The sequence below is a fragment of the Myotis brandtii genome, unplaced genomic scaffold, assembly GCF_000412655.1.
Source record: "Myotis brandtii unplaced genomic scaffold, ASM41265v1 scaffold13, whole genome shotgun sequence".
In the NCBI taxonomy this organism is placed as follows: domain Eukaryota; kingdom Metazoa; phylum Chordata; class Mammalia; order Chiroptera; family Vespertilionidae; genus Myotis; species Myotis brandtii.
Genome location: NW_005354595.1, coordinates 391,238 through 411,468, shown reverse-complemented (window position 1 = coordinate 411,468; position 20,231 = coordinate 391,238). Strand labels below are relative to the sequence as shown.

Below are 20,231 nucleotides of genomic sequence, written 5' to 3'. Positions count from 1 at the left end.
CATCAATGATGAGAATCATTAATCAGCTCCTCCTGCATGCCCCCCACTGGGGACTGAGCCTGCAAGCCAGACACCTGCCCTTGACCGGAATCAAACCCGAAACCCTTCAGTCCTCAGGCCTCAGGCCGACGCTCTATCCACTGAGCCAAACCGGCTAGGGCTGTGCTAGATTTTTTTTAACTGAGAAAAACACTATTGGAAAGTTTGGAAATTAGTAAAACCTAAAGCTCATAATTACTCTCTCCTGCTTAAAACTATTCAATGGTTTCCCATGGTTCTTAGGTTAAAACCAAGCTCCATAATTTAGCTTACAAGCTCTTCATGATGTGTCCCACCCACGTGTACAGCTTCAACATGTCTGTCCCTTATACTCTCCATTGGACTTCCTTCACTTCCCTGCTCCAGACGCTCTCTCACTGCTAATGCCTGTGAAAGAATACTTGCCCTCCTTTTTCTGCCTGGTTAATGCTTATGATTTTTCACAAGTCAGTTTTAACTATAATTTCTCTTGGCATACCATCTCTGATTCCCTCAGCTAGGTTAGGACTCCCAGCTATACATTCCCTTTTTAAATAAAATTTTATTGTAATTACTTACTAATACTCTATCTTCAGTGTCAAACACACTACTTGGCACATAGAGACAGTCAATAAATATTACTGAATGATGAAATGTATTCAATCCATATCATAGATAATACTAAAAATAGAAAAAAAAGAAACTTACCAAATAGGATAAACAGCCCATGTGGTGTGATAAGCTGAAAGGATAATACAAAATACAGGTGTCTGACTAATATACGTAAAACTTTAAAATAAGTTTACTTGTAATAATAACAGTTGACTTTGTTTAAAGCATTTACTTTATATACTTCCTCTATATATACTAGTGATGAATTTTAATAAATATTCTTAAAATAAACTTAAAATTTATTTGAATACAACTCTAGATCAGAAGCGACTACAGACCTCTTCTGAAAGACTATGTTACAATGCTTTCCAACTCACATCAGGATTGAGATTGGTGACAAGCAGAACAGAATTTCCTGGTATACCACCAGCCCCAGGAATGGCCATCCTTCCAGTGACAGCAGAGGAGGTGAGTGCGAGAGGACCAAGAGCTCCAGGAACACCTGGGACTGACAGACCTTTTTAAAACATCAAAAGCATTTCACATTTTAGTTATCTGAAGATTACAACACTTGATAAATAAATAAAGACAAAAGCAAAATAAATAAAGAAGAAAATGTGTCAGGGCGTGTGCAGGAGGTAACCTATCAATGTTTCTCTCCCTCTCCCTCCCCTTTGACACCCTCCTCTGCCCATTCCCTTCCACTCTACCAAAAATATAGGACATCAGAAAAAATCATTTCAAACTGAACTTTGAAAAAAATCACCTGTAGCTTGAGGAAATCCAATGGCTGGGGCAAATCCAGCAGCCCCTGCATATGGTGAGGAAATTATACCTGGTGCACCTAATGGAAAAGAGAAGCTAAAATAAATATATTACCTTCTATAAATATGGTTATCAAAGCAATATAAAATGGCTATATAAGGGCATATTGTTGATAAAGAATTCTGTTGTAAAGTAAAAATTTATTCAATAGGTGATCGCTAATGTAGAGTCTCTGCCACTTCCAGAGGCGAACCCCTTTCAACTGAGTTCAAGGTGTAGAGTACAGCTTAGCTGTTACTTAGTTTTGAGTTATTAGTTTGTTATTTAGGTTGAAATTCTTGCCCTTATTTAAAGGATTGTTTCTATGTAAAAGTCAATAAAAACTTATTGGGTTGTATACCTATGGGGTACTGAATTGATAAAAAGGAAATATGAAATACAAATCCTTGCCTCTGAGAGGTTTACAAACTAAACATTTAATTTGAGGAGATTCATATGCTGAGGATCTAGTGGTTTAAATACAAATGCATTACAAGTGGTCTAAGAAGAAAGGATCACAGAGGATTCACTGTGATTTTTTGGAGAAGGTTTCTCAGGAGGTAAAACTTGAGCTAGGCATTATGCATTGAAAAGCACAGTGGTTAGTGTGCACTAGATGCTAAACAAATGCTGGTACCTTTCCTTTCAGAAACCTGGTGACTATGCATCATCAACAAAAACAGGACTTAGTTCCAATGGAGGAGTCAGTATTAATAGGAAAACAATTTGGTTTTGGACATGTCAAGGTGGAGGTAAAAACCTTCAAATGGTAATGTCCAACAGTGGAAACGAGGGGGCAAACAGAATAACAATAAACAGAGATTTATAAATCATCTACGTAGAAATAAATGAAGCCGAATGAATGAGAGTCCCACTGAAAAGGGCACACGACAAAAAAACTAAGAGAGCTAAAAACAAAACCTGGGAATATCAATTGGTACACTTAAATAGCAGAGGAAAGAAGAGGGACATTCTAAAAGAGAAAAAAAACACCAGCCTTCGAACTAGGAAAAAAAGTGAATTCTAGTTCTTCGGGATCTAGAGAATCAAAGTTATTTTGGAGAAGGGGTTCAACAGAGGTTAAAAAGAATGAGAAATGTGAAAGATAAAGAACAGTTTTAGAGCAGCAATGAAAAGTTAGATTGTGAGAGCCAAAGGGAGGGTTTTGTTTTTTAATAATAGGGTGATGAATATATTTATAGAAGAATATAGGCTGTATTTTCCAGAGGAGTTAAAAGCTTATGTAAGTTTATTTTCTTCATGAAAGAGATTTAACAGAATTAGTTGAATATATTGCTGTGATTTATTAAAATAATTCAAGAAAATATAGTTATTGAGACTTCAGAGGTAGAGCTAGCAGAGAGAACTGAAAACACAAAATAAATGACAGAATAACTGATGTAATTAGAAGGGAAGCATATTTATTGAAAGCATATTATGAGCCAAGCCTATCTAGCACTAAGGAAGCACTGAACAAAGCAGACAAGAATCTCTGCCCTTGCTAAACTTACATTCCAGTCAACCGAAGATCAAAGGTAAAATGATTCATCTTTACAACAGAATAACTATAGTCAAGGCATAAAGAAAGACAACAAAGGGACTTCAATATGGATATGAGTAATTATAAAAATTTACAATACAAAGTTAAACATAAGAAGAAATATGGCAGCCCTAACCGTTTGGCTCAATGGATAGAGCGTCAGCCTGTGGACTCAAGGGTCCCAAGTTCGATTCCGGTCAAGGGCATGTACCTTGGTTGCGGGCACATCCCCAGTAGGGAGTGTACAGGAGGCAGCTGATCGATGTTTCTCTCTCATTGATGTTTCTAACTCTCTATCCCTCTCCCTTCCTCTCTGTAAAAAATCAATAAAATATATTTTTTAAAAAAAGAAGAAATGTGGTACATTTTATTACTGTTGCCAAATATTCACTTGCCCCTTCCATGTGACTTGCAGTGCCTCCTGTTGGAGGAGCATGCATTTCTACGCAATTCCCACTGCATTTGATCATGTCATAGGAACACACAGACATGCTGCCTCTGTATAGAAGTTTTAAGAGGCATTATAGTGTAAACAGCTCTCTTATTTTTACTTTCTGCCATAAGAATGCATGTCTCCAATGGAGTGACTTCTTCAGCCCAAGCCCTGGATCACAAAGGTATATGAATGAAGGTTGCAAAAGCAGATTCACAGCTGCCTAAGTGTTGATGCTATGAGAGAAATAAATGTTAATTGCTGTAAATCCAGAGATTTGGGGGGACAAGAGATATTCTTTTCAAACACAACAAAGTGGCCAGTACAGATGCCTACTGAGAGGGGTATGAGTCAGACAGCAGTAGGTTTTAGAAAAATGAGGAAAATTTTGAGATAACTATCACAGAACATAAAATAGTGATAAATACAAGAACTGGCAACCAATTATCAGGGTCAAAATTTAAATAATTGTTTCCCAGTAGAATATAATGATTAATAAGGATATCTGTTAAAATTTGAAAAAAGAATTATTTAAGTTTCCATAAATCTGTGCTCCTCAAATAAGCAGAAACAAAAAACATTTTAGCAAAGTAATCTGTTGGACAATATGTTAGTATCTTTATGAAAAGTTTATACAAATCTTTAAGGAAAAGTTCTAAGATTTGGATGATTAAGAATAGATATTTTGCATTTGGAAAATGTAGACCCAAAATAGCAATTAAGGCCAGATAAATTAACAGACAGCATTGAAATCAGTTTATCATTGTTATTTATAATAACAAACCCCAAAAGAAACCTGTCAGAAACCACTTTAATAAATGCTTGTAGGGGTTCAAGACATGCCTCTATGGTATGCAGGTTATTCTGAGATCAAGGCAACAGAGACCCTGCAGACTCAAGAGAAACTTCTGCCACCATTGAACTCCCTAGAAAAATTTAAATTAGAGGCCTTGCATATAATAAGAATTAAATAACATTTTATGATCTACCTATATGGCAGGGCAAACTACTAGTTACTGAATTCACATCCGCTCTATTGCCCTGCGATGACCTTCCTCCCTTCTGAAGCCCCAAGGCAGAATGTCATATTGCCTCATTTGTTCATATATACCTCATTTCCTCTTTCTGTCTTTGAACCTCTCATGTATGTGGGGTCTCTCACTCTATCATGAATGTGGGGGCTCCCCTGTGTGCACTTACATCTGGCTGTTATTTCTTGCTAATTTGCCTCACGTAGATTTGATTATTAGACCAGCTGGAAGGACTTTGAGGGAAAAGGGAAGTTTCTTCCTCACCCATATGACCAAAGTTACTATCACCAAGAATAGAATAAACTGGCATCATGTGTCTCTTGACATAATAAACTGAGAAAGACACATTATTTCAGCAAAAAACCCCACAAACTCATATTAAGAGACATTCTACACAATACCCGACTTGAACTCTTAAAAAATGAAAAGGTCATGGAAGACAAAGAAGTGTTCCAAATTAAAGGACTCTAAAAAGATATGACAAATAAATTAGGCCTGATACTGGTTTGGATCTTTACCAGAAAAAATTCTCTTATAAAAGAACATTATTTTCACAACTGTCAAAAATTTAAAAGGTTTATGGATTAGATAATAGTAGTGTATGAATGTTAATTTCCTGGTTTTGATAACTTAACTCTATTTAGGTAAGAATGACCTTGTTCTTAGAAAATACACAATGAGTATTTAGAAGTAAAGGGGCATTATGCCTGCAACTTACTCTCCAGTGACTCAGGGGGGTAAAAAACCTACCTACCTACTTACACACACACTCACACTCAGAGAGACGATAAAGCACATGTGGCATGATATTAATAACTGAGGAATATGAATGAATGATATAAGGCAATTCTTTGTACTATTCTTGCAACGTAAATTATTTCAAAACAAAGTTACTAAAATACTATAAATTTTAGAATAGAAGTATATAGCTTTATGATGTCAGGGCAACAAAAGATTTCTTATACAAGACACAAAAAACACAAACATAAAGAAACTGGCAAATAAATCTGATTACATAAAAATACTATAAAGCCAAAAATAAAAGAAATGCATATAACTAACACATATAACCAAAAAAGTGTTTGAGAGATTAAAAAAAAAATCCTACAAATAAACAAGAAAAAGCAATAAACCAAACATAAAATTAGGCAAAAGAGATAGACAAATTCATAAGGGAGAATGACCAATAAACAAATAAAAATATGTTCAACCTCCTTAATCAAGAGCAGCATTGGTCATAATGGCCTCAAACTAAAATAACCCAAATGTCTATCCACAATAGAATGGATAAACACAACTGTGGTATATTCACACAATGGGAATCTATACACTTGACAGTATTGAGAATGAATAAGCAACAGTCACATATATAAATATGAATGACTCACAAGTCACACACACAAAAAACAAATAGCATAATTCCATTTATGTAAGGTTCTAAATATAGAAAAAGACATTTTTTTAAATTAGCACTTAGGGCTGCATAATAAATAGTAAAAACAACAACAAAGTAAAAACAAAAAGCTAAGAAGCAAAAGAATGATTATCATAAAATTTTAGACTGATTATCTTTAGACTGGGAGCACAATTAATGAGAAGGGTACAAAGAGTGCTTCTTCGGTATGTATAAATATTTGATTTTTTAACCTATGTAACAATTACATAAGTATTAAAATATATTTACATGTCTCATAAGCTTTTCTATTGATAAAATACAGGGTGGGGCAAAAGTTGGTTTACAGTTGTGAGTACACAAAACAGTTTATTCTTGTATCATTATTTATTAATTATTGTATTATTTTCCATATGAACAACTGCAAACCCACCTTTGTACGACCCTGTAAGTATCACTAAAAACTGGGACAAAGTGCTTAAAACGTAACCCTAGAAATTTTAAATGTCAACCTTTAAAAAAGAGAAAGAACACACTGAGGTAGGAAAAAGGTCAAGAGTGTGGTGTTTCAGAAGCCGAGAGAAAAAAGGGAATAGTAAACTTCCACACAATACATAAAAAAGCATTGTTCTCGGATGAATCACTTATCTTAGGATGTAGGCATCACTTTGCAACGACTATGAATTTATTAACACAATGAAAAAGGATGTTAACATTCTGACACTATATTCAGAAACCAAAATTCTTAATTGTATTTTTTAAATGTCCTTTTTTCACAATGCAGAACATTAATTACACCAACAGTATATATTCTGTTATTGGAGTAAGTGTAGTTCTGCACTTGACAGCCAGTTTTGGCAAACTTGAATGATAACCTCAATTTCTATCATGTGTGATTGAAACAATAATTACAAAGACCTTTGGCTCTGCAGAATCAGACATGTAAGTAAAGGCTGGTAACAAATAAAACACAAAAATTGGTCAGACCAAAACAGAAACTTCAACAACTTTAGGAACATGAACTTAACAGTTCACTCGACTTTTTTTTTCAGTTATAAAGAACAAAGGGCTTTTATACTTGAAAATTAAAGTTACAGCCCTAACCGGTTTGGCTCAGTGGATAGAGTGTCAGCCTGCAGACTGAAAGGTCCCAGGTTCGATTCCAGTCAAGGGCATGTACCTTGGTTGCGGGCACATCCCCAGTAGGAGGTGTGCAGGAGGCAGCTGATCAATGTTTCTCTCTTATCGATGTTTCTAACTCTCTCTCCCTTCCTCTCTGTAAAAAATCAATAAAATATATTTAAAAAAGAAAAGAAAAGAAAAATAAAAGTTACAAAGTATTTTCTCGAGAATTTTAGACAACCATTTGGCTAATAAGACTTGTTTTTGTTCTTCTCTGTGAAATGAAGATAGAACAAATATCACTTAAGGTCTCAATAAACAGTATTTTATGGTGTCATTTGGGGAAATCACAAAGGGTAATACAATTATTACTTTATCTAAATATAAACCACACTTAGAAAAGTTGCAAATCCAAAAAGTAGCACACATTAACCTAGTGATATATCCAACCGGGCCATCCACTGCTTTTTCCTTAACATAAAGTTTTATTTAAAAAGTACGTATAAATGTATTGAGAACTAGTTTTAAATAAAAGGAGGAAGCCCTTCAGAGCAACATTTACAGAGATAATTCAGAAGACTATTTTTATTAATGTAAAAATGCAACTTCCCACAAACTTAAGGTAAAGATGGAAGTTCTGATGTTTAAAAAACAAAACAAAATAAAAACTTTTGTTTGAATAAAGGAAGAACATACCACTAATTTAGATCCTTGTTTTAATATATCACTACTTAAAAAAGGATTTCTCTCAGGAGCACTTAAGCCAATATTCTGTTGGCTATAAACCAACATATTTAAACTAATGTTAATATGTAAAAGACTATTAATTTGAAGTACACTGTTGAATGGTTGATAGAGAATGAATAATATTTACGTTAGAAAATAAATCTGTAATTCTCAATGTTAGATATTTACTTGTTTTGCCAACTAATAGAATCTACAAGTATTAAAATTTAATTAATCGACAAATTTTGTTCTATGATCCTTGCTATCTTTTAGAAAACCTGGGAGAATATAAGAAGAAAAACGCTAATTGACATAACATGGATTAATAAATGAAATGTGTAACTTCGGAAAACTTGCTTTGTGACCCAAAACAGAACTACTCACCAAAAGCAGCAGCCATAGGGGATTCAAGGGATGGATGGCCATCACCAGTAGGAAGGTCTAAGCGAGTGAAGTCTCTGCTTTTGTCATTATTATATTTCACATTAAGGCTGGTAAGCTTGGAGAAGTCAATACGCAGAGTGCAGCATGCATTATAGATATTCTGGCCATCCAGTGCCTAAAGCATGTAAGAAAGGGACTGATGTTTTGCAAGACAACAACACTGATAAATCAAGTAGTCTCTACTTTGACAGAGAATGGCTATCAGGTATAAAGCAGAGAGCACTGGATTAAAAGCCAAAGACCTTTATTTACTTTTACCTCTGTCACTATGTGCACCTAAGAGAGAAAAAGAAAATGTCTAACTGTAGTTTTTCCATCTGTAAAATAAGGATAATAATCTCTATCTTGTCTCTGGTAAAGATCAAATTAGAGAGGGAATGTAAAGGCTTGGAAAACTATTATGCATTACTGTACATTGTATTAGCTGATATTATGATTATTTTGTCCACAAAAAATGTTTACAGATATTTTTACACTTCATTTTAATTCTTTTTAAAGAATGAGTATAGTTTAGTATAGTTTATAAAGGTTAAGATAAAATAAAGCCTTTCTAAATGGTACTTATTAGAAAAGCAATACATGAAATATCTATCATATTTTCTTCTCTTATAAATTTATTTTTTAGCACTTTGAGTAACAAGCTGAGGGCCCTAGTCGATTTGGCTCAGAGGTTAGAGCATCCACCCAAGGACTGAAGGGTCTCGGGTTCCATTCCAGGTTAAGGGTATGTACCTCAATTGCGGGCTAGACACCCCCGCCCCAGGCAAGGAGCGAGCATTAGGCAACCAATGGATGTCTCTCTCTCACAGCGACACTTCTCTTTGTCTCTCCCCCTTCCTTCCACTCCTCTAAAAATCAATAGGCCCTAGCCGGTTTTGCTCAGTGGATAGAGAGCTGGTCTGCGGACTGAAGGGTCCCAGGTTTGATTCGGGTCAAGGGCACATGCCTGGGTTGTGGGCTCGATCCCCAGTCGGGGGCGTGCAGGAGGCAGCCAATCAATGATTCTCTCTCATCACTGATGTTTCTATCTCTCTCCCTCTCCCTTCCTCTCTGAAATCAATAAAAATATATATTAAAAATAAATAAAATAAAAATCAATGGGAAAAAATATCCCTGGGTGAGGATTAACAAAATAAGTAAATAAATAAAAATAAATAAATAATAAACTGAGGGAAATTTGAAGTCAGTTCTGGAACAAGACTAAAAATCAGTAATCCCTCCTCCTTCATAATACTAAAAATTTACCAAAGGAATATTTGTAGTCACTTCTGACTTATGTACAAATGCCAAAATTTATCAAATATCAGAAACCGAGACAAAAATATACAAAAAACCCTGACTTATAATAGTTTATAGATGAGTATGCCACTATAAAGGCACAAAATTACATGTATGTGGAGGTAGAGGGTACAAATATAAAGGCTATATTCCTAATCAAGAGGTAGACACTGTGTGGTACAAAAAAGTACAACTAACTTTATCCCTATCTTTGAAAAGAATTCAGAAACAATTCAGACACTGATGTAAGATAGAATTCTGGTTAGAGATGTAAGATCTCAACAGGAGATGGGTCAAATATAACCAAACTGTGAAATTTTATATCTTGTCAACAATCAAGCACTCATGAACTAAAAAAAAAAAAAAAGACTATGAGTTGACACAGCAGGTTTCCTAAGATTTAATGTATTCACCAATTCAGAGCTCATAACATTCAACAAGAAATACAGTTGTAAAAATAGTGAAATCAATCTTTGGATAATTTAATAGAAGTAAATGAAAGCATAAGGGCAAGGATAATTTTACTTTATTAGTTAGATTATATCAGGAGCACTGTGCTCAATGTTAGACTTCAAATATGACAAACAGAAATGAGTCCCAGAGATCTTGAGCTATAATAGGTGCTTTGAAACCATTTCATATGAAGAAAGTAATTTTTAGCTTGTTATAAAAAAGAGCATATGAAACAGTATATTTGAAAATGATAATTTTTATATTATGTTTATCTTACTACAATTAAAAAACACATGGTAAATGGGAGCAAGGGAGAAGACATGAAGGCTTCCTTTGGTATCACTGAAGTGACTGATTAACAACTGAAAAATGAAAAAAGTTAATAATTACCATTTTGGCATACTGTGCATTCAATGGGTCAGCATACTGAAGCAAGGCTTGAAACTGATTATTCTTTGTAAAGGTGATAATTTTCAAGACTGTGCCAAATTTAGAAAATATCTGAAAAAAAGTTCACATTAGGTTAAATCTAAGGAAAAACTTAAACTCACATATCTTTATAAATACAGCTTGACTCATGAATCCCATCTTTAAATGAAAATAATTTCCTCTGTTAAAATTGTTGGTACCAAAATAATTTAAATCAAACCTAAGATGTAAAAGTTTCAACACCCATGCATGGCTTAAAACAGTGCCTAACCCTAGGCACTCAAATATTTAACCTACTTTATAGTATGTCATAAGTGGCACAATACTAAAATGGGAGTCTACAATAGAAAATAATTAATATTATAAGATAATGGGGTGAAAAGTATATGAATGGAAGTGAAAGAGTCACATTGATCAACTATTTCACTCTGAGAATCGCCTCTAACTTTTTGAGATTTTAGAGACAGACAAACTACAAGATGTTCAATAGAGACTGCTCTATTAATTCAAAGACTCACAGAGTACTGTTCTAAGCACTGGAAAGTCAGCAGTGAACAAAACAGAGAAAAGACATGGTAACTAAGCAAATAAATAACAATGTCCAGTTGTAAAAAAGGTTATGAATTTAAAAAAGAAAAAGGGATGAGAGAAAACCAGAATTGAAGTTGGAGACATCCAAGAGTGGTCAAGGAAGGCCCCTCGTAAGTGGTATTGGAGAAGAGGAATAAACAAGGGTTCGGGAAGGTTTCCTGACAGATATCTGGTTATCAATGCTCTTACAATACTGTTCTACTTCACCAAAACAAAGGTTCATGGCCAGGGTTACTACAATGCATTTTGTTTTCCTCTGACATCCCATTTTAAATTTGGATCTTAATGACCCAGAAACTTGTCCTCTGCTTCTAAGAATAAAAAGATAAGTATTCCCTAAGCTGGTAAAAATTTCCTATTATCAAAGATTATGTCTGAGTATTGTTAATAGGGCAAATGGCTCTGCTTTCTTATTATCAGAAAGAATATCCTAAAGCAGAGGCAACAAAAGAAAAAATACATAAATTCGACTACATCACAATTAAAAACTTTTGTACATTAAAAATACTATGAACAGAGTGAAAAGGCAACTCACAAAATGAAAGACAATATTTATAAATCATAAATCTGATAAGAGATTAATATCCAGAATATAAATAAAGAATTACAATTCAACAACAAAAACCCAATTTAAAATGAACAAAAAACATGAATGGGCATTTCTACAAAAAAGATGACTGTATAGCCAATAAAAACACGAAAAGATTCTTAGCATCACTAATCATTAAAGCAATGCAAATAAAAACTATGAGATACCACTTCAAACCCAACAGAATAGCTACTAGCAAAACAAACAAAGAAATGGAAAATACTGAGTGTTGGAGATGATGTGGAGAAAATAGAACCCTGTGCACTATGGAAAATATTCATGATGGTTCTTCAAAAAACCCCAAAAACTTAAAAACAGAATTACCATATGAACCAACAATTCCACTTCTGGGAAGTTACCCAAAAAGATTAAAGGCAGGGACTCAAAGAGCGGGCCTAAGCCAGCAGTCGGATATCCTTAGTGCTGCCGCGGAAGCAGGAGAGGCTCCCACAACTGCCACTGTGCTTGCCAACCATAAGCCTGGCTTCTGGCTGAGCGGCGCTCCCCCTGTGAGAGTGCACTGACCAAGGGGCAGCTCCTGTGTTGAGCATCTGCCCCCTGGTGGTCAGTGCGCGTCATAGTGACCAGTCATTCTGCCATTCGGTCTATTTGCATATTAGCCTTTTATTATATAGGACTAGAGGCCCGGTGCATAAAAATTCATGCACTGGAGGGTGGGGGGGTCCCTCAGCCTGGCCTGCCCCCTCTCACAGTTTGAAAGCCCCCAGGGGCAGGAGGTGACCCGGCGATCAGGGTAAGGCGATGCCCCCATCACACCTCTGCTGCTACCACTGCCGGCAGCGCAAGCCTCAGCTGGCCCTGGTTACCTAAGTCTCGGCTGGCCCTGGGAGGCTGGGGGGCTGAGGGGACTGGGCGCCACCATCTTCTGGCTGTGGGTGCTGCCATCTTTGAGGGTGTGGCAGTCAATTAGCATATTCACTCCTTATTGGCTGTGGGCACCGCCATCTTTGAGGGCATGACACTCAATTAGCATATTCCCTCCTTATTGGCTGTGGGTGCCGCCATCTTTGAGGTCGGGGCACTCAATTAGCATATTCCCTCCTTATTGGCTGTGGGTGCCGCCATCTTTGAGGTCGGGGCACTCAATTAGCATATTCCCTCCTTATTGGCTGTGGGTGCCGCCATCTTTGAGGTCGGGGCACTCAATTAGCATATTCCCTCCTTATTGGCTGTGGGTGCTGCCATCTTTGCGATGGTGTGAGGGTCAATTAGCATATTCCCTCTTTATTAGATAGGATGGGTACAGGAGTTGTAGCATGGAAAGATGAAAAATGTCTTAAAATGGCTAAAATGGTAAAATTTATTTATGTGTATTTTACCATGCCCAAAATAAAGTATTCTAAAGTCCAAATAGTCATTTTTGACAAGACATTCTTAACATATAATTAGCTTAGAGTCAAACACTTCTAGGAAATAACATCATTCAAGATTTGTGAAACCAATGTCTTGGAAGGGGCTCACCAGAAAATGCCATTCCTTAAAATTAGATAGTCTGAGAGCTCTTTATTGAAATTAGAAACTTTTAAAAAACTGTAGTTAGTTTCATTATGGTCTTATTTCAGGGTTTAGAACTTTGGTACCTTAATTCCTCATTTAATTGTGTTTTGTAAAACTTAAGGAAATTATTTTGCTTTTTTCTTTTAATGAAAATTTTGGTCCTGTCACAGGTATCTTCTCAGTACAACCTGTGTCCTAGATAATATTCTGCGCCCCCTAAGCCCCCCCCCCCCCCACCAAATGTCATTACTTTATTATTTTTTTAATTTATCTCTATTGTTGAAAGTATTACAGATGTTCCCCCTTTTCAAACCTCACTGACCTCCATCCACCCCACCTAGATAATACTCTTGAAATTCATAAAAGAACACCAAATTTACCTTCTCAGTTTGAATTTTATTTTGTATCTTTCTTTAAGATATAGGTATAAGCATTCTTGGTAAAAGTTCTTACTTATATTTTCTTAATTTTCATCCTTGGTAATATTGTGAAGTGTGTGCACACACACACACCATGCACCATCAATCTGTATAAGTGTGTCAACTATGTGTTTTTATCACCAAATAAATGAGTAGCAATAGAATTTTAAATCTATAATAATAAAAGTATAATATGCTAATTAGATTCATTCTCTCATTTAATCTGGAAAACAACCTACAGATATCCTCACTGACAGGTATGTGATTTTTATCTGAAAATGCTAAGTGGATATAAATTGACTTAACTGGCTAAACATAGATAGCTCTCTAGAGTCCCCTGGATTGTATTTACGTACTGAGAGAATAGCTGCAAAATTCAATCAATCTGATACATTTGAATAAAGAAAATTAAGAGCACCAATATCTAAAATCTAGGAACGTCTAAAGTGTGATTTTTAACATTATTTCATAATTATCAAAATACTAAATTTTAAACAATTTGGTTTCAAAAGATTAACATTCAGGAAAGTTCAATATATTCAGATTTATTTTTATTGATTATAAGGTCTCTGGCTTTATTTCCCTAATATATTGACTATAAGGTCTCTGACTTTATTTCCCTAATATGTTTATTTTGATGTCATAAATATAAACGCATAGACTCAACTCTTGATATCTCCTGTACGTTGTATTCTTTTGGACTTTAAAATGGGACTAAAGAAATACTGAAGCTCAAATTCTGGTAAAATTAATTTTCAAGGTGATATTTATATAGGTAGAACTTGCCAGAAACTAAAAATGTTCACTAGTATTCAGTTGTATAAAGTATATTCATCTTAGAACTTTAAAAAATATCAGGCACACCGAACACAATTTGTTTGTAATAGTTTTTGTAGCCAACAAAATAGTAAGACTTAAGAACCAGAATTTTATATTACTAGTTTTAATTTTTTATTTAATACCATAATAGATTTTGCAAGTTATTTCTCTTTATTCTGCAATTCAAAAAGATCAGTCCTTTATCCTAGGTGATGCCATACAATCCAAAGGCCTTAAATTACCACCCATAAGCTGATGATTACCAAATCTCCAGCCCAGAATTCTTATGCCAGTGTAGGTTTATTTGCCAATTGTCTATTCAACATCTCCTGCTTAGGATGTGTAATAGATCTATCAAACATGTCCAAAACACACTCTTGATTCCTGCCCTACCTTCTACCCCTGCCCCAAATCTTTATTCCCCTCAGTCTTTACTATTTTAGTATAAGATAGCTCTACTTTACCATTTCACAGGTAAAATCTGGAAGACATTATTGATTACTCTCTTTCTCTTCATAACCTACACCTACTCAAGCCATCAGCAAATCCTCCCAAATATATCCGTAACCACTACTTCCAGTGCCCACGTCCTTACCCCAGTCTCCACCCTCTCTTACATGATTATGACAAGAGCCTTCACTTACGCCTACAGCTTATTCTTTTTTTAAAAAATTTATCTTTACTGTTGAAAGTATTACAGATGTCCCTTTTTTTCATTGACCCCTTCCACCCAGCTCCCACCCCATCCCCAGGCCTTCACTGTACTATTGTCTGTAGTCTTATAACAGCAATAAGAGTGACTCTGTTAAAACGTAAATGTGCCCCTCTTCCCAAAATCCTCCAATGGTTTCCCATCTTACTTCCATTAAGATAATAAAACTTACGCCTACAGCTTATTCTTTTTTTAAAAAATTTATCTTTACTGTTGAAAGTATTACAGATGTCCCTTTTTTTCATTGACCCCTTCCACCCAGCTCCCACCCCATCCCCAGGCCTTCACTGTACTATTGTCTGTAGTCTTATAACAGCAATAAGAGTGACTCTGTTAAAACGTAAATGTGCCCCTCTTCCCAAAATCCTCCAATGGTTTCCCATCTTACTTCCATGTAAGATAATAAAATCTTTATTTACATAATATGGCTCCTAACTGCTTCTCTGACCCTCTTATTTACTACGTTCCTACTTATTATATTCCACCGACAGAGCCTTATTTCTGATATTTGAACACATTAAGCACACCTTCATGTTCAGGACTTTGCACTTGCTGCTTTTTCTGACTTGACCATAATTCTACCACGTACACACAACTTACACCCTAACATCCTTCAAGCCTCTGCTCAAATGACATATTAAAAACATCTCTCTTAACGTCCATCATCTGAAATAGCACCATTCCCATCTCAATCCCTTTACCATGAGCTAAAGCAGGGGTGGGTAAACTTTTTGACTCGAGGGCCACAATGGGTTCTTAAACTGGACCGGAGGGCCGGAACAAAAGCATGGATGGAGTGTTTGTGTGAACTAATATAAATTCAAAGTAAACATCATTACATAAAAGGGTACGGTCTTTTTTTTTTTTTTTTTTAGTTTTATTCATTTCAAACGGGCCGGATCCAGCCCGCGGGCCGTAGTTTGCCCACGGCTGAGCTAAAGGAACAACCACAAGCTCCTACAGGTGTTAAAGAGCAGTTTAGCTAATGCCAACTCTTCAGCAAAGAATATAAAACAATCCTCTAATTGTAACAGGTGCAAGCAACTCCACATTTCCATGTATGATCCCATCTCAATATTCATTGCATTTTATGCGATTACTTATGAAATTACATCTCATTTCCTTACAGTGAAATTTACTAGCATCTGATAATTACAGATAAAATTTCTTGAGCACTTAATATACAGCAGGCACTGTTCTAAGTGCTTTAAGTGCATTAACTCATATAAACCTCACAATGAAGGTATTAGAGACCATCTTAATTCATCTCCATTATGGACTAGTAAGTAAGTAAAAGGCATAGATGAGCTAAGTTACTTGCCCGGGATTACAGAAGTAGTAAGTGGTAGAGCCAGGATTCAAACCAGCTCCAAACCCTGTATCCTTAATGCTTAGGCTACACTACACTTTAGTTGGTTAATGAGACAGGATACTAGAGGGAGAGGGCTTAGTTAATGTAATTAGAGAAAGACTCTCTGAGGAGGTGAATAAAGTGAAAACCTAATTATGTAAAATCCAGTTAAGTGACTATCTCAGTGAAGAGTGTTCTAAGCTTAAATAATAGAAAATAAAAATGGACTAAGACAGGAATAAGCTGGAGGGAAGGGGAGAAGATCAATGAAGCAAAAAAGTCAGGGTGCTAAATAAGCAGAGAAGTATTAGGAAATGGGGTTAAAGAGATGGGGAGAGGTCTGCATGTGGGGGCCCTAGGGCCTTGGTAAAGAATTTGGTTTGATTTCAACAACAATGGGAAGGAGCATGAAACAAGGGAGTGCTATAACTGAAGGCCGAGAGTCCTACCCCCAAAGTTACTATTGAGGATCCTCAGAATTACTACTCTTCACCGGAAGGACCACATGATCTTTTGGGAGAGAAACAAGGTTTGTTACTGCTGTCATGAAGATAATAAATGGAACGACAGGACCAAACCACATGACCCTGGCTAAACTCACCGTGACAGATGGCAATGTTGAGCCACAGGACCAAGAATGTCCTTTGTAACACAGCGTACGTTAGCAGTAGCTACAGGGTTACAGTACCAAAAACAAACAAACACTGCTGATGGATCACAGCGTGCTCAGTGCCATTTTGTGGAATAAACAGAAGAGAAGAAAATCCACCAGAAAAAAGAAAGCAATCACCTGAGCAATTCCTGAACCCTTTCAGGGAACAAAAGTGGCTATGGATACCTCTGTTAAAGTCTTCCCTAGGACATGCTTTACAAATGCATATTTAAGAAAATGGTACTCAGAAAACTATCATAGGGATCACAGTGGGCCTAATAAATGGTATGTTTTGATATTTATATGCATAGCACAGGAGCTGCATTAGGAAAGTATCCAAGCTCTATCACCAGTTAGCACAGTGACTGTGGAAACCTAGTGTAACTTCTAAAGAAGGCCTGTTTCCTTATTTGTAAAATGTGAGAATAGAGTTAAGAGCATTTCAATTCGTAAATACACATGCACATACATACTTCAATCACTCTTCACTTTTAGTACAAATACAAAGATCAGAAAAGCAGTTAAATAATCCTGGACTGACCTGGTTTTATACTGGTAATATATATTGAGATACAGATATGAAAATAAGCAAATAACATGTTTTAGTATTTTAATACATGGATTGACAAGTATAATGAAATGAAATCATTATGCAGCTAAAAGGGACAAAATTAACTGAAGTTGTTGGGCTAGATGCCAAATATTTATGTATACAGATTACCAAATAACTACATGTTAAACTTTGAAGGTATGTACATATGGAGTATTAAAAATATAACAAGCATGGGACTTCACATTAGGAGGCTTGAGTTCTAATTGGCTCTTCAATTACTCTCTACAATGCATCAATTATCTGAATTTCAGTTTTATTCACTATAAAATTACACAACGAGGTGACCTCCCAATCCTTAAATTCTATATACACATAGTAGGCCAAAATATGGTAGAATGTCTTTTATCAAGACGGGTTAGGCATATTACGGGTAGTCAATGAAAGCTACATTGGGCATCAGTCAGCACTAACATATTTCCATGTTACATGTAAAGAATTGTTGTATACCTTCCTTTCAGAGTTTTTAAAATAAAAATACTCAAATGTAAAGAGTCAACAGGAATAAATTAGTTATTTTCTATACTGATCTTACTTTGTCAGGAATAACTATCACCAGTGCTTTTTATAGATTCTATACTTTATTTATTTTCATGTCTAGGAATTAAAAAAAAAAAGAATGTCTTACACATCTTTTAAAATCAAGTATTTAAGTTAGAAAACAGGGAGTATCAAAATTATCCCTAATTGATACTACTTCTTGCATGAAACACGGTAAATTTTTTAAAAATTTAAACAAATACATCAAACAAAATCAACAACCCAAAAAACTAAAGATATAAAACATCTAAAGTTACAGAGGCACATTTGACTCTGCTTTCTTAAGAAGGTCCCTCCTTACCTGATGAAGAACTTCCAGAGTAACAGGGTAAAAGAGGTTTTCAATAATTATCCGGAGCACAGGGCTCTGCCCAGGTAGCATTGTGCCTTCATTGGTGGGAGCTCCAGGAAGGGCCAGACTTCCTGACTGGACAGCACTGACAGCCTGCAGTGCAGCTTGGGCTCGCTACAAAACAATCCAAAATGAGTACTTTAATTACATAGAAGCAATACATGAATCCTAAAAAATTAGTTAATGTAAAGTAATATATTTGACTTTTATTCAAAATATTTAAATAGGAAAAAAAAACAATGTGAAAATAATATTCAAGACCACTTAAAAACCATTCAAGTAGCCTTAACCCTTCCTGAACAATTAAATTCTAAAGCCTTTGGGTGGCAAATAATAAATGTAAATATGGAGGAAAGGAGCTGTGGTTCAGTGAGGTAAGGAGGGCATCCCTATAGGAAGGCATCCTGGCATGTAGCATCAGAACCTGAGCAATATTAGGAGAGCATCCATGTGGTAGGGTTGCCTAGCAAGGGGAACCTGAGCCCAAACAAGCCCCCTCTATGTGGGGGTGGCTCACTGGGGGTATCAGAACCTGAAGAGCATGAAAAGGGTAAGAAAGGCATCCAGAAGAGAGTAAACTGGCCAGGAATGTCAGAGCCCAAGGAGAGCCAGGCAGGGGTCCACATGGAGTGAGTAGCCAATGTGGTAAAGACAGTCTGAGTATGGTGAACAAGAGGTTTATGAAAGCCTCAATGGCATAAGAATGTTAACAATGGAGAGATAACCGGGCATGGGATGTTAGAGCCCAAGCAGGTTTAGGCAGACAAGTTTCTAAATATTATACTCCACTAAAAGAAACCAAGTCAAGTTCCCAATGTGGAGTACGGAAAGCAAAAAATGAATGCATGGCCTTTTGTTTTTATTGTTTGGTGTGTTGTTTTTTTATTCCTGGTCAGGGCACATGCCTGGGTTGCAGGCTCGATCCCCAGTTGGGGTGTGCAGGAGGTAGCCAATCAATGATTTTTGCTCATCATTGATGTTTCTATCTCTCTCACCTTTCCTCTCTGAAATCAATAAAAAAATTCATTAATTAAAACCCCTCTATGTGGGGGTGGCTCACTGGGGGTATCAGAACCTGAAGAGCATGAAAAGGGTAAGAAAGGCATCCAGAAGAGAGTAAACTGGCCAGGAATGTCAGAGCCCAAGGAGAGCCAGGCAGGGGTCCACATGGAGTGAGTAGCCAATGTGGTCCTGCTGCAGTGCTGCCGGCCAGGTAGCCTGGGCCTCTCCCTCTGTGGGGAGGGGGGGGGGCGATCGATCGATCATGAGGCTCTGTGATTGATCATCCCACAGAGGGAGGCCCTGCCCACCTGGCAGGGGCTGCATGATCAGAGAGGCCCTTCCAACCCCTTGATCGATCACCCTGCCAGCTGGTGGCCTGAGCCTCCCTCTGTGGGGCCATCGTGGGGCAATGGCGGGGCCCCCCAACCAATCACATCGCATCCGCTTTGGCTGGCCTGGCACCAGTGCGTGTCATAGCATGGTCATCCGGAAGGTCGTCCGGACAGTCATTCTGCTGTTCAGTCGTTCAGTCGATTTGCATATTACGCTTTTATTATTATAGATATATATATACACACAAATTATAGAGAGATGCCAAAAGGACACAGAAGACAACTCTAAGGGCGTCCCACTTGCCAAATATAGGACAATTTGAAAATGAAATAATAATGATTATAACAAATAATAGCCCATCACATAAAACAGGAGACCTTTAGTCCATACTGATATAGACTGACAGGTGATAAGGAAGAATATATTTACATTGCCTTAAAATACCTTTCTTCAAATACTC

At 36.4% G+C, this 20,231-nt stretch overlaps 1 protein-coding gene across 8 annotated transcripts in view; it reads right to left on the bottom strand.

Annotated features, from left to right (window-relative positions):
- Nucleotides 1-20,231, bottom strand: part of PTBP3 (polypyrimidine tract binding protein 3) — a 76,908-nt gene that overhangs the window by 10,315 nt on the left and 46,362 nt on the right. For all 8 annotated transcript variants that reach the window (XM_005859750.2, XM_005859748.2, XM_014534383.1 and 5 more), the window contains 6 exons: nucleotides 18,386-18,550; nucleotides 10,245-10,355; nucleotides 8,064-8,238; nucleotides 1,397-1,474; nucleotides 1,008-1,147; nucleotides 727-760 (listed from right to left, as the gene is read on the bottom strand). In XM_005859750.2, the coding sequence (XP_005859812.1) occupies nucleotides 727-760; nucleotides 1,008-1,147; nucleotides 1,397-1,474; nucleotides 8,064-8,238; nucleotides 10,245-10,355; nucleotides 18,386-18,550 (703 nt within the window). The remainder of the gene's footprint in view (nucleotides 1-726; nucleotides 761-1,007; nucleotides 1,148-1,396; nucleotides 1,475-8,063; nucleotides 8,239-10,244; nucleotides 10,356-18,385; nucleotides 18,551-20,231) is intronic.